The following is a 14,134-nucleotide window of genomic DNA, read 5'->3' on the forward strand; positions in this document are numbered from 1 at the left end:
CTGTAAGAACACACCACCTCCATGGAAGAGCAGTCAGAGTTAAGGTCTCCATCACAGGATCAGGACTCAGGGGCAGCAATACCTTCACCATGAAGCCATCTTACAGACTAGGTCACAGGCCAGTTTGAGTCTTTTCCTTGGCTAGATGGCAAGCTTGATGCCAGTCATGCCTCTTTCTCAGAGCACATTCCTTTACGACTCTAGGTTGTGACAGCTGCTTGTATAACCTATGCCCCAGTATGCCAAGGAAGGAATTTCTTCGTTATATTGGACACTGAGCACTGCTGGGGATGGTCAGGCTCACCTCTGCAAGGTGTTCCAGAAGCGCCGGATGACCGTAGTGCGGTACAGACTGGTGATAGGCTTCCTCATGGTGCAACTGATGTCATGCAAGATATCATAGCTTCCCTCCATCGTCACCTCCACCCATGTGCTGCGCTTTGATGGGTCCAGGGGCCAGGGTGTCACGGCTAAGTACTCTATCCTCATGTTATGCTTCCAAAGCAGCACTAGTTTCACCTCCAGTTGAGACCCACCTGCATGGAAGCAGAGGAATAAGTTCAAGTGCTTGTTTGGTACACATCCAAGCTTCCTCTCTGACCAGGGACTCCGTGATACTGTGAGATTGTTTGATCGCTGTGAGGAGGACAAAGTAATCTAACAACTGTTTGCTCTAGCTGAAGTCATTCTCTCTCCTCCCCAACAGAGGGAGGCGTTGCTTACACAGTAGCATTTGGTGAACAGTTCTTCAAATGTACATGTAGTATCTACACTAGAGAAGACAACTGAAACTTGGAGGAGGTGCTGACGTTTGCAATGGACTCTTCTTCACAGCTTCACCTTTGTCTCCAAGAAAACTGTTGCTTTGCACAGATGAGCAGGGCCTTTAAGCTATAAAGTTTTCTCATCTGCACTCTGCAGAGTTAACCTATCCCATTGGAGCAACAAGGACATTTAGACATGATGGGCGCAGATCACAAACAGCCTGGAAGGCGAGGCCCAATTCTTGAACTAAATTCCATGTTCCTCCTGCACAGACAGTATATCATGCAATTCAGAACTTCAAGCATCAAAAGCTTCTCACCATGTTTACTCTCTTCTCCTCCCAAAGTTAAGAAGTTAAGAATGAATATTCACCCATTATTCAGACTGCACATTTTTACATTTTTCTTTAAGCGGGCCATTGCATCTCTAGCAAGATTAACAGAGACACCTGACAGCAAGCCTCACTGAGCCAGAAGAGCAGAAAACTGTCACACTCCTGCTGACTGTGCATGTGTATTTGTACTGAAACAACCCAGAGAAACACATGACTTTCTGTAACAGTGCCACTCTGCTGTTTCAACTGCTCAATCATCTATTCTGATGTCCAGCCTGCTCTACAGTTTGCCAGACTTGCAGCATTTGTGACATAAGTGATTGGATGTGCTGGAAACCGTCCGAACAGGTCATCAGCCTGGATCCTATGTTTCCTGCAGAGTTGCATTTGCTGCTGTCATAGGCGCATCATGCCATCCCCTTCACAGGCTGACTACACTCCATTTTAAAGCCATCTTGCTTTTTGCTGCCATGGTCCCTGCTGGGAGGCTCCCCCAGAGTACTCTTCCCCTGTCGATGTTTAGACAAAACCTTCCAGAGTACATGCCAAATTCATGCTCAGTTGTTCTTTTGATTAAATTATTCTTTTTCTGAGAAGCTTCATTTCCATAACACTGACAAGGAGTGTGCACTAGGGGAAGAAATCCTTACCCAGTTTCAGCTGTTACTGTGCAGGTTAAACCAAGCCATGCTCATCAGTCTACGACAGAATATCCATTCCCCTTAACAGACCCAGACCTTCTTGCACCTCAAGAATTCATCTTTCCTGAACCAAGATGACCAAATGTATACTATATTTCACCTGAGGGATTACTAGGATTTTATTTAAGGCCACTAATATGTTCCACGATGGGTGCTTTGCGTTACTATAAATGCATTTGCCAGGGTTGTACCATCTGTTGTTTCCATATGAAGATTGTCTAGTTTATCAGAGGCTAAACAAGAATTTATAAATTTGTCTCTTTCCATTTCATATGGTCACCTCTTATTGCTTTAGTGCTCATCCACTGCTTTCTGCACAGTATTTCGATTCTCATAACAAATCCTTTCTACTTCATCAACAGCAAACACGGTAAGTAAATTCCAACATTTTTTGCCTAGATCATTAAAAATATTTCCTACTTCCACCTGTGTTTCCATTAGTCATCCTGGCTTCACTCCTACGATTCAACACAAGCAAAACTAAAAACATAGGCAAAATATTTGCTTAGTTTGCAGTCATACCTAGATGAATCTTTAGCTTGTTCTTACTGCAAAGCAAACCATTTCTGGTTTTTGACCTTATAGCCAATAAAAGTTTTTGCTGCTTTGATTTCTTTCATAAAGTCCAGCTCTGGTTTTTAGAAAACTCAATTTGTCTTCCCGATTCCTGACACTGAGAACAGCCATTCTCACTGGTCAGCTCGTGCCCAGCCATTTTTGTGCTGGACTGATTCACAGAGGAAGATGAGGTTTTGAAAAACGTCCTTCAGGCTCTCCTCAACACACAGCAACACAAAATGGTCAGTGAGAATTTTTTTTTTTGTTGCAGAGGGCAATCCTCTGACATTGTCCCAGAAAGAAACAGGAAACACCATGGTCCCACAGCTTCAGACACAGCTCCTCTCCCTTCCATACCTTCCAATACTCCCCTTTTCGCAAGCACTTCTGCATTCCTAACTAACCATAGTAGCCTTCTAAATGCCTAAATATCTAAAATCAAATAGCGAGGGTAGCTGGAGCACTTATAAATATCACAAACAACCTCTCCAGGCAACTCTGAGCACAAAGCTAGCTATTTATTCTATTTTGCCTTTGGCAAAGTGAAGCAGAAAAGCCACAGTGTCAAAGTCCACAACTGCACTCTTTCCTCTTGCTTCACAGCCAGCTGGCTCCTTAACAGCCTTTAGTTTGCAAGTTTTGGCAAAAGCTTTTGGCTATCCAGGTTAATTAACTGTTCTTTGTTATACACTTCTCTACAGAATGGCCCAGAGAGCCCCGATTAGCCAAACATGCTTTTCCTTAGCAGAGGCAGTGCTCAACCTCAAAATGTCTTGATCTTTTGTAAATTCTACTTTAAGAAGTTAGTTCAACAATTTTTCTGATCACAGACAGCAACTCCCCAGAGCATTTAGCCTTTCCAAAGTATAAGTAACATTATCTACTACTATTCTAAAGGCTAGCATAGAAATACACACTGTATTTTTGATAGCTCATACATCTCATTTTTAAATTCCTTCTAAATAAACTTCATCAAAGAGATACACAGAAAGTATTTCTGGCTCAGGGAGGCCCTGAGCTGCAAAGAGCTAGAGAGTGCTCAAAGGGAAGAAAAAAGGGAAGGAGAAAGGAGATACCATGTATGTTTACCCTATTCTCACTCCTCCCTGTGCACCTGCCCATAGCTATTCACCACAGAAGGTAACTCTGATCCAGGGCAGCTGCTCCTCTGTTTTCTGCTCTTGTAAAAACAAAAGACCAATTCATTTAGCATTCCAAGGATAAAAGGCAGCAAGAAGATACCTAGAGAAAAGTGCAGGGAGCATGGTGAACATGTGGTGATATTTCCAATATATTCCTCCAGAGTATAGAAATTTGCTGCTTTATGATATCCTGAGCCAGAGTTGTAGCCACAACTTTGTGCAAAAAGGTACAACATGAACTTGTCTGATTGCTTTTTGAATGATTCACACCTGCTACCTTATCCAGCATTTCCATACAGGAATTCACAGTCACCAAGAGCACTTCACCACTGCTGCCAGATCAAAGGCTCTTTCTCCAGCGCTGTCCAAGCTGTAAGTGAACTGGTGCACGGAAGGATAAAAGACACAATACTGAGCACAGCTTGGACAGGAACTGACTTGTCAGACTGTTTCATAGACATTCCTAGACAAAGAGAGTGCAATGGACCTAATCTGCCTGGATTTAAAGGAAGTATCCCATGCCACACCTACAGTAAAATAGTGAAAGCAATCTGCAGACATTACTAGAAGAGCTGTCTCAGTAGGAAATCATAGCAGATTCTTACTTTTAATAGAAAACTCCCAAAACAAGAAATTAGGGATATTCCTGAAAGACCAGCTTTAGAAATTATCCCACCTAATATGATTTTTGGGAAGGTTGCTAACATACATTCAGTTTGTAAGAAGCATCAAGTCAAAAGAACTGCAATTCCCAGTCATCACACAGGAATAGCAAGCTGAACCAAGCAAGATGAACTTAAGGCTTAACTATTATGTGAAGAACACCACATTTAGGGACTACTAAACAAACAAACAAACACACACCCCTAAGGACTCATCAACTGGAAGCAAAGGTACGTGAAAGACACAGGGATTTCTGTGCTAACAATGCAATGCAATCATGGAAAAAGCTCACATGATTCCTGGTCTATCAGATATGGTATTTTACTTCAGAAGCAGGGAAGTATTAGCATTACTGAACAAGGCACCGATAAAACCACATTTACAACATCCTTATCAACTGTTTCAAGAAATATGAGACCAAACTGTGAAAAGCGAACAACTGATGAGGGAAAAAAACCATGCTATTAAGATGAATAAACAGAACAGAAAGCCTGCCCTTACAAAAGGAGACTGAAACATTGGCTTGCTTAACCTGCCAAAAGGGAGGTTACAAGGAGAAAGGCATTGTTCTTAAATACGTTTGTGCAATGCCAGAGAAGGAGGATAAACTTAATTAAGGATAATAAAGTCACACAGGTCTAATTTGGTTTGAGTGAGTTTAGAAAGGAAGCTGGAGAAAGAGCAATGAAACTCTGGGACAATCTTCCAAGCAGAGCAGTGGCATAAGATATTTATACAGTTTAAGGCAGACCACAGTTAATTCATAGAAAACATCATATAGCAAGTTTGTAATGATTTTTGAGTTATATCACAGACTTTGATTTTCTGATAGAAAACATATTCTGTGTACTAATATCCCAAAAAGAATAGTGAAGACCATGTGTCGTACATGTTTATGCTGTGTTTTAAGAATCCCATCCTTCAGGCTTTCTGCCGGTCATTGCGACAGTCAAAAATAACTTATTCTCTTGCTTGTAATTAATAACTTCCATTTGGATTTTTTCATCTCCCTTTTAATTAAAGCACCACCACTAGTCACAGCTGGAGATGGAAAGTTAAGCAGGATTTACTGGCACTCTTTGGGATACTCAAACCCCTCAAGGTCCCTAGTCCCTTCACTTTTTGTTAGTTCTCACACTCCAAGTGCCATAATCTCTAGCGAGTCAGATGAGAGAACAGGACCACTGGATGGTTTCACATCCTTCTAGTATCAGTCATAGTCCTGACTGATCTGGCATTTTCACCTGACGATATCCTCGTTTTCCTCCATTTCTTCTTTTGGAAAACTGTAGTTAAGAGGCATTAAATCTGTTGTACCAGAGCTCAAATTTGTCTTAGTATTTTGGAGTGCACCTAGCAAAGGACTAGAAAGGGAAAGGAGAAAAATGTGAAATATAAAGGAAGCCCCAGAAAACTCTGCAAAACCCCAAGTTCTGTCACTAGTTTCCCTGCAACTGTGGAGACTCATTTCCAGGACATAGAGGGTCACAGTCTGCCTGTCCCTCCCCAAGCACTTACAGCCACAGAGGATGAGCCTGGCAAGTGCACAATAATACTGGACAGTCCTGCGTCAGGCAGTTACTCATGAAAACTTAAGAGTTTGGAGAAAACGGCTCCTTCCTCCACAATACCGGTCCCTCTGCTGAGATGGTGGACCTTGCGCTTTCCTCTAAACAGTTGAGAACAGCTGAGTCTTATCTGAGCTCCAACCCCAGTGCAGCACAGTCACCTTTCGTGATGTTGACCTCACGGATGCTGTAGCCCTCACGCAGCCGGACTGAGACAATGCTCACGAGGTCAGCATGCACCTCCTTCTCAGTGTGCTTCTTCCTCCTCATCGCCAGAGCAGGGTTGCTGCTTGCAGACACCAGGTGCTCATTGAACAGTCTGTGCTGGGACACTGCAAACGGTAGAGATGAGGTTTGTGAGGGAGCAGCTCCTCTGCTCCTCATCCTACAGCAACAGCTTTCCCAAAGTGCTTCACACAAGCTGCCAGGAACACTTGCTGGCCTGAAGAACAGTATATCCTTCAGGCACCACTTATACCCACTCCTGATTTGGCAACACAGCAAACAGGTCCGCTAGCGTGGCGAAAAGGCCTGGCAGAGGGGCAGGGTGGGGTGCCAGGGCCTTCTTCCTCTGGGACAGCCTTTGTGACAAGGCACACGGAGTTACACATTTAGCCTAGACAGGCAGAAACTGCACAGCTGTTGCAACAGTTGCACAGCATTTGGGCTTCAACCCTTCCCCTGGAAAACCTTGAATTCCCAGGTGCTTTGTAAAAGGTATCAGAACATGGAAGCCTTGAGCTTAAAAGACTAACACCTGATCTTTTTAAGATTCAAGATTTCCAAGTCCCAGGCCAGCTCTCTTCAAACTTGCCACTGTATGTGGCTTCTGCTGCCAAGTTACAGAAAGCACAGATGGCACCAGCATATCGCCAGGGCATGGAAGGGTCTTTCCACGTTTTACTGGTAACCAATCTCTCCTGGCATACTGTCAGTCACTAACATTCACAAAATAAGAACAACCCAGAGAGGCATGTGGGACAGTTCTCAGGGGTCTAGTTTTTCAATCCAAACTGCCATCTGCAAGCCTGATTAGGACAAGCTCTCCAGAACATCCCCATCTGCAAGCTAGCCAGCATGCAGGAAAGGTCAGACGAGAGCTTCTCGCCCCCTCCAAGTTCCAGCATAGCAGGCCTAACTGCAGTTTGCTGAGTGAAGTCCACAGAAAGGGGAGTGGTGTAAAACGGGACATGAGTTTTCCCCAATCCACCCAATTCCTGGAACCAGGAGTGGAGTAACAGATGAGGCTGCATGGCCCAACAGTGCCCAGAGCACGGCCCAGTGGGGACAAGGGAGAGTATTAGCAGAACCAAGCCTGGGGGAGGCACCCCAAAGAGAGGTATTGCAAGACATCTGTCTGCTGGAAGGAGGACATGCACATTCCTCACCACAGTAGTATTCTGGATTCAGGGACTCCCCAGTACGCAGAAAGGAGTATAGCAGAAATGCCTTGTGATACACATTCAGATCCAGGCTCAGGGGATCCAGCTCAGGGCATGTGGAGAGATAAGCACCAAAAGTGGCCATGGCGATGAATTTCATCAGTTCCACATTAGGAACGTGGCCAAAGCTGCAATCGTATGAGTAGACACCGCCTACCTATGGGATGGATAAAGAAAATACCTGAGAGAGCTCAGCAGTGCTGAGGACAAGGCAGAGGACCAGTAAAGGCCTCAAACAGGCAGAGAAGACCCCTCTTCCCCTCTGGAAGTGAACACCACTGACAGCAACCCACCTTCCTCCCTGTGGTAGGCAGCACCCCCCACACTCCCTGCTAAGGGCAGACATACCTGTACAAAGGAGCAGGCCACTGTGCCACTGCGGAGCTGGTTGAGTAAAGTCTCGCACACAGCCACATCAGGGACACTAGTCACACCATCCGTAATTATTATTATACCTGTAAACAAGTCAGTATCTTAGTGCATCCTTCATCTCAACCAGCTACCACTCTCCCAGTATATCCACCAGAGATAAAAATCAGGCAGGGCAAAAGTCGAAAGGAAAATCCTGAGGTTGGTTTAGAGCCTCCAAGCCTGGAGCTAGCAAATTTCCCAACTAGGTACAGCAAAGCACTCAGGCAGAGCACAGCTCTGCACACCCTGGGCTGTCCTGAGCAACAATCACAGCTGTGATTCCTCACAAACTCCCTAATGCTGACACATGGCATGTGGCACAGTGTTGTTCTCCCCATTCCCACCACCACAGTTTGCCCACAGAGTACAGAGCAAAAGCTGCTGTTGAAATTTCATTCCTACCAGAAGGGTCCATGCACCAGCCCTTATAAAACTAATCTCAGCCTAAGGCAGGAGGAATACAATCCTTCGCAAACAACCAGGCAAACTTCAACCCAGAGGACAAAGCCTACCTGCGCTGGAGTTGGAGGGCAGCAGCTGCAGCGCTAGGATCCCTTGCCGGACCATGCTGACAAGGCCAACATCAGCAGTGACAACAGACACACTGGGCTTCCTCCCAGATGACTCCGGCACGTCACCAGTACTCTCTTGGCTCAGGGGCGACAAATCCACCTGGAAAAGTAAAAAAAAAAAACCAACAAAAAACACAAGGTCCCATGGGACAGACTTCAACCTAGCTCTAGTTCTCACCCAAATGGCCTTCAGTCTAGCAGTCCCATGGTACCACAGCCCTGGAGCACTTCAGCAAGCTCCACTTCTAGCTTTTATTTCCAGGTGCTCTCAAAGTCCTGGTCATCTGGGCCCCTTAGAACAGCTGGGCAAGGCTGCTCAGGGGTGGAGGAAAGGGACAACATGCTCAGAGCTTTATTATAAGCTGATTTCTCACAGAAGCGGAAAGATGAGACACTTTGGGCTCACTAAAGCTCCTCTGCAGAGCAGAGCAGTTCCCAGTTAAAGAGATGGTGAATATCTCTTTTTTTTCCTGGTCATTTAGTAGAAGCTGCAGCTATTCAGCATCTACTCAAGTAAAGCCCAGAAATGCTGGAGAGGCAGAGACAACTATGTCTCACTTATGAAGCACGGCAGCAGAGGGGGTAAGGAGCCTCGTAAGGACAAAGTCTAGTGCCTATACATTTAACTCTGTTCAAACAGCACTGATTATGCAGTGCTGATATAAGCAAATGCAGGGAGGCTTCTCCTGCATCTTCTATGAAAAACACCCCCCAGGCAAAGCCTGAAATTTGTATAATTACACTGATGAGGAACCTATGGTGTTCATAGTCTCCTCATCTCCAGAAGCCTCTGGCAGTTCAACCCTGTAATAAACTATTGCTTCATTTTTACTGCTAATACAGAGAATGTGCGAGACCCTCCCCTGCAAAGCTACAGATGATTGGAGCTGAGAAAAAAAAAAAATAGAACTAACTTAACTTTTGTTCTGCACAAATGGGAGTGGTCTGTGGCTGTGAGCAAAAAAACCCTGACTATCCATCACTTTAATTTGCCAGATGCCTTAAATTCAGACACTTGTTAACAATGACACAGCTAATAAAACTTCAAAAGTAAAAAATGTTTCAGTCCCTGCCCTCCGCCTGGGGCCTCCCACCTCCACCCCAGAGCCTGTGGTAGGAGTCATCAGTCCCTCTGGCCTGCAAGTGCGTCTCTTTCCCCCATTTGCATGGAAGAAGTTATAGGGTAGTTTACCATGAGAGAAATACTGCAGCAAGCAGGAATGCATACAAAGCACTGCAAAAACACCAGCTGGACACACTGATAAAGGTGTCTACTTCCTGCAATCTTCTTTCTGTTCCAGGGCTGACAGACTTAGCATTCAAAGATAGAAATTTCAGATAGAATATGAGATTTGAAGCACTTCAGCCTCTTCCTCATCTTTGGAGACTTTTTTTTTTATCTTCCTGTCTGCCCAAACTCTAACAACTAATGCTAAATAAGGACTAAATAACCTCAGCCAGGCCAACAATGCCTTTGGCTGCAAGAAGGGCACCCATAGATACGATTGTGACTGCCACATGAACATGACAGTATCACAATGTAACCTTCACATTCTTAATTTCCAAGATCGGGAGAGATGATCTTGATGAGAAATCCATAGACATTCTGAATCCCTACAAAGTCTCAGTTTTAATTTCATCCTAAGCTATATTTTACAGTGCTATTATTAACTTGCTGATACTTATATCCATGTCTACTAAACAACATCTGCCACAGATTTCAAAGAGTATTAGAAACTGCACCAGCTGTTTATTCAGTTTCATGGTCAGTTTTCATGCTAACAAGGAAGTATTTTCATTCAAGAAATGTTAACATGGGCCAAAGGTGTATTCACAGCAATTTATAGATTAATGATACGGGCATAATCACCTCTCCCACCATCTTCTTCAGAGAGAAAGCACATCCTACAGTTTGTCCCATGATGTACAAGAAGTCAGGCTGCTTTACTGTACAATAATCTTGGGAAAGGTAACCATTCTCATCAGCCCTTCTAAACACTTACTGGTTCTCCTTCCTCAGTTTTCATGTCTCATTACTGGATATCACAAAGTTATCTTAAACTCCTTAGCTGTTCCTTCTCCAGGCCTATGCCACTGTTCCTCTTGTCACCCCACCCCAGAGGGGCCTCAGAGTACAAATCTCCAGAAAGCCAAAAGATCACAGAATCATTCAGGTTGGAAAAGACCGTTTGGATCATTGAGTCCAACCATCAGCCCTACTCTACAAAGTTCTCCCCTACACCATATCCCCCAGCATCTCATCTAAACGACTCTTAAACACATCCAGGGATGGTGACTCCACCACCTCCCTGCGCAGCCTATTCCACTGTCTAACCACTCTTTCTGTGAAAATTTTTTTCCTAATGTCCAGTCTAAACCTCCCCTGTTGGAGTTTAAAGCCGTTCCCCCTTGTTCTGTCACTAATCACCTGTGAGAAGAGATCAGCACCAACCTCTCTACAATGTCTTTTCAGGTAGTTGTAGAGAGTGATGAGGTCTCCCCTTAGCCTTCTCCTCCTCAAACTGAACAGTCCCAGCTCCCTCAATCTCTCCTCATAGGATTTGTTCTCCAGGCCCTTCACCAGCTTTGTTATCCCAACCACCTCTGCCCTCCTTACCTGTGGTTTGGGTTCATACTGTTGCTGGAGCATCTCTGCCACTTTGTTCTCAAAGGCACACAGCTGTGTGTACACTTGGTGCAGAAATGCCTCTCGCTTCGTCTCATCCAGCTGACAGCCCTGGAATAGTACCTGGCCCAAGGACACACACATCAGTCATCAAGTTAAGGTTTTATAGTACCAGCCCCCAAAATGGTCCACAGGAACACAGTTCTGCACAGTGAAGTTCAGACACGTCCCTGACAAAGTACAGTACAGCACAGGCCTCTCATCACTATTCCTGCTCAGGGCCAACCACCTGTGAGCAGCAGCGTCCAATGGCATCTGCAGTGCACTCCACAGCAGATGCTCTCATCGCTCTTTGGGAAATCTTCCTGGGCAAGAAATTTCTACTTCATTTGCCTTCTTCCAGAATAAGCAGTTGTCAGGAGAAAGTGATGTGGGATCCTTGTCAGAAGCCATTAACTCTGGTCTGATGTTTCTAAGGAAGGCCTGTTTGTTCTAATCTAAATCACCTATAGACTGATCCAATTACCTTCCATTAAGTGGCTGGATAAAGGAACAGCAAATTGAAATAAAGAAAAGAAAAAATTAGACTGGATGTTACAAAAGAGGCTAAGTGATGTGACAGAGTGAGCCTGCCACCACAGAAACTCCCCAAGCTGACAGGCATGAGACTTGTGTTTACAGATGCCACCACAGTACAGGCAATCTCTGTCCACAACCAGGAGGCAAAGAAGATACAATATGTAGACAAAGAACTCAACAGACGTGTGGGATGCTGCATGTTATCCACATTCCCTCAACCTCAGATGGGCAAGACCTCACAGAAAAATAAGTGATTACAATATAGACAGGCTTTTCTGGACAAGGGATACACATATATGCCTTTTCCTCCAGAAAAGAAACATAAAGCTTATCCAGTTGTACCCAGATATCCAATTCCTGGCCTCATACAATAAACAAGTCTTTAGAGAGATCCAAAGAATTAAAACATAGCAACTTCAGAGTGCTCAATTTAGTGTAAATAGGGGAGATACTGAGGCAAAACATGATGACATCTGCAGGACAGTTGGATGAGATGACACAAAACATCACTGGCAAATGGAAATTCCTGCTACGTTTACTTTGGTGGGACCTAAGAACGGACCAAAGCAAGGGCTGTGCTCTTCAAGCACTACACAGACCATTAAAGGCTGCAGCCTCACAGAAAGCTTGGGCAGAGGCAGGCTGAGGAGAGAGAGGCAGGGAACAAGCACAGACTAACAGGCTCCTCCTGTTATCACCCACTTTCCCTGGTATTAGCAAAGGAATGAAGTACACCATCAGAAATGTGAAAATAATGTGAAAATACTGTGAGGTGGAAGGGATAAAGGATAAACTTCAAAAACCACACTGGCACCATAAAACAGACTTCAAATTATTAAACAGACCTGCCCTGGCTCAAGTACAATCTCACTGATAGTCTCAATACTGGGGCCAGCTGCTCTCTCTAGCAAGGAAACATTCATACCAGTGCAAAAAAGAGAGCAAGGTTTGTAGGAAGAGGAAATTATCTTTGAATAAACCACTGCTACACAGTTGGAGTAGGCAGACAAGCTTTTGGGCACACCAGCTCTTCTTGAATGCCTCAAGCTAATTATAACAGGCTAAAAATAATTAGCAAACAGAAATTTAAAAAAAAACCCAAACAAACAAAACAGCAAAACAACAACAAAAAGCACATTCAACGAGGGAAATATTCCCTGTGGCCCAACTCTGAGACCGTGCCTGTGGGTGGCATTCTCTGCCGGGCCTTGCTCCCCAGGAGAAACCTCCGCCTCCTGTCCAGAAGTTGCTCACATACACTTCCCCACCACACCAGGCTGTACATTTTAATGAGACAAGTCTGCATCATCACAGGTAACTGGGCCCAGCTACCACATGCCCCCTCTTCCCTCTGTGTGCACAGGAAGCCCATACAGTGAGCTGCTCATGCACTGAGCCGTGCCAAGGGAGAGGCTGAACTTTACCTGATGGGACTGCAGGCCAATGATGGAGGAATACGCCTGGATGGTGACAAAGATCTCTGGCTGGTAGATAATGTCTGAACCAGGGATACGAAAGGGTCTTAACAATCCCACCAAACATCGGGAAAGGGCATGAAACACTTCATCAAAAATGATCTCCCCTGTTGAGTCATCCTACAGAAACAGAGAAAGGAAACAGCTTTTTAATCTTCTAAGACTTTCAATCTCATTGCTGTTGCCCCACCACACACAGCCAACAACAGCAAACATCCGTCTGCAATGGCAGCGGGACTAAAATAACAGCTTCCTGTAAACGAAAGTCACACACTGAGCATTCAGCAGAGAAACAGGATCTGCCATTAAGCTGCCTAGCTAGGAGCACTGCATGCCTCCCTCCTGGGAAAAGCAAGACTTCTGCAAAAGGTAAGACTACCACAGAGAGGAATAAGCCTTCTAAGCAAATAGAAATGTCTCCATCCTTTTAACACAAAACACTGCAAATACGCAGTTTCTGCACTTACCACAATCCCTGTGGAAGGGCTCAGATCAAGTTCAATCACAAATCGGTACTGGCGGGCCAGGAAGGTGACCCGTGTAGAGGGCACGAGGAGATAGGGCCTGGGCTGGACAGGCTCGTCTGGCTGCCACCCGTTAGGCAGGATGCTGAGCACATCAAGTTCATTTTCTGACTTTACCTACAAGAGCAAGTAAACGGTATGTGAGAGAATGTCAAGCCAAAGAGGAATCAGAGAAAGGAATTGGATTAAAATCTTCTGCAGGGTCCAGCTGCTCGTGAGTGGTGTAGGTAGCTCCAGCCTGCCACACCAGGCTGTGATGACATCCTCCAGCCCCGGGCACCAACTCACCAACTCCGGCTCGGGCACAGCCCAGATGACCTGATGCAGTCGGCTGAGAACCCAAGCGAGGCGCACGTTGCGGGAGATGCGATAGTCTTTCTTCATCAAGAGGAAGACGTGTCCTGCTTCCTCCACCTGCGGCAGGAGCACAGCGGCCCAGGTCACCCCAGGGCTCGGCGGGCACCCCAGGAGGGCGCCCCGGGAGGGCGCCCCGGGAGGGCGCCCCGCCCTGCCCCTCACCCCCAGGCTGCTTCGGCCCCACACCCCCCACACCCCCCACCTTCCCTCACAGGCCAGGCCGGCCCCGCTGCTCCCCACCGCCGTCCTGCCCCCCGCACCGCGGCTACCCCTCCCCTCGCTCCTGCTCCTGCCCCCGGCTCCCCGATTCCCCCCTCCCCAGCTCAGCCCGACCCCGGCCCGGCCCCACCTCCGAGTCGGGTCTCTCGGCGGCCGCCATGTCCGGCACGGCCCCGCCCCGCGCCCTCTGACCTCCGC

At 46.0% G+C, this 14,134-nt stretch overlaps 1 protein-coding gene across 15 annotated transcripts in view; it reads right to left on the reverse strand.

Moving 5' to 3' along the window:
* Positions 1 to 14,127, reverse strand: part of SZT2 (SZT2 subunit of KICSTOR complex) — a 60,196-nt gene extending 46,069 nt beyond the window's left edge. For 13 of the 15 annotated variants that reach the window (XR_012624127.1, XM_074832246.1, XM_074832238.1 and 10 more), the window contains exons 1-10: positions 14,067 to 14,127; positions 13,649 to 13,774; positions 13,304 to 13,477; positions 12,786 to 12,956; positions 10,774 to 10,905; positions 8,097 to 8,256; positions 7,522 to 7,628; positions 7,120 to 7,330; positions 5,893 to 6,063; positions 305 to 536 (exon numbers count right to left, since the gene is read on the reverse strand). Coding sequence is in view for 14 of the 15 variants with exons in the window: in XM_074832246.1 (XP_074688347.1) it covers positions 305 to 536; positions 5,893 to 6,063; positions 7,120 to 7,330; positions 7,522 to 7,628; positions 8,097 to 8,256; positions 10,774 to 10,905; positions 12,786 to 12,956; positions 13,304 to 13,477; positions 13,649 to 13,774; positions 14,067 to 14,096 (1,514 nt within the window). In the remaining variant the exon portion in view is untranslated. Of the gene's footprint in view, positions 1 to 304; positions 537 to 5,681; positions 5,858 to 5,892; positions 6,064 to 7,119; positions 7,331 to 7,521; positions 7,629 to 8,096; positions 8,257 to 10,773; positions 10,906 to 12,785; positions 12,957 to 13,303; positions 13,478 to 13,648; positions 13,775 to 14,066 lie in introns of those variants that run through there. The other 2 variants (XM_074832243.1, XM_074832244.1) reach the window with 2 other exon arrangements.
* Positions 14,128 to 14,134: the final 7 nt, after the last annotated feature.

Source organism: Strix aluco, chromosome 8, assembly GCF_031877795.1.
Source record: "Strix aluco isolate bStrAlu1 chromosome 8, bStrAlu1.hap1, whole genome shotgun sequence".
Taxonomy (NCBI): domain Eukaryota; kingdom Metazoa; phylum Chordata; class Aves; order Strigiformes; family Strigidae; genus Strix; species Strix aluco.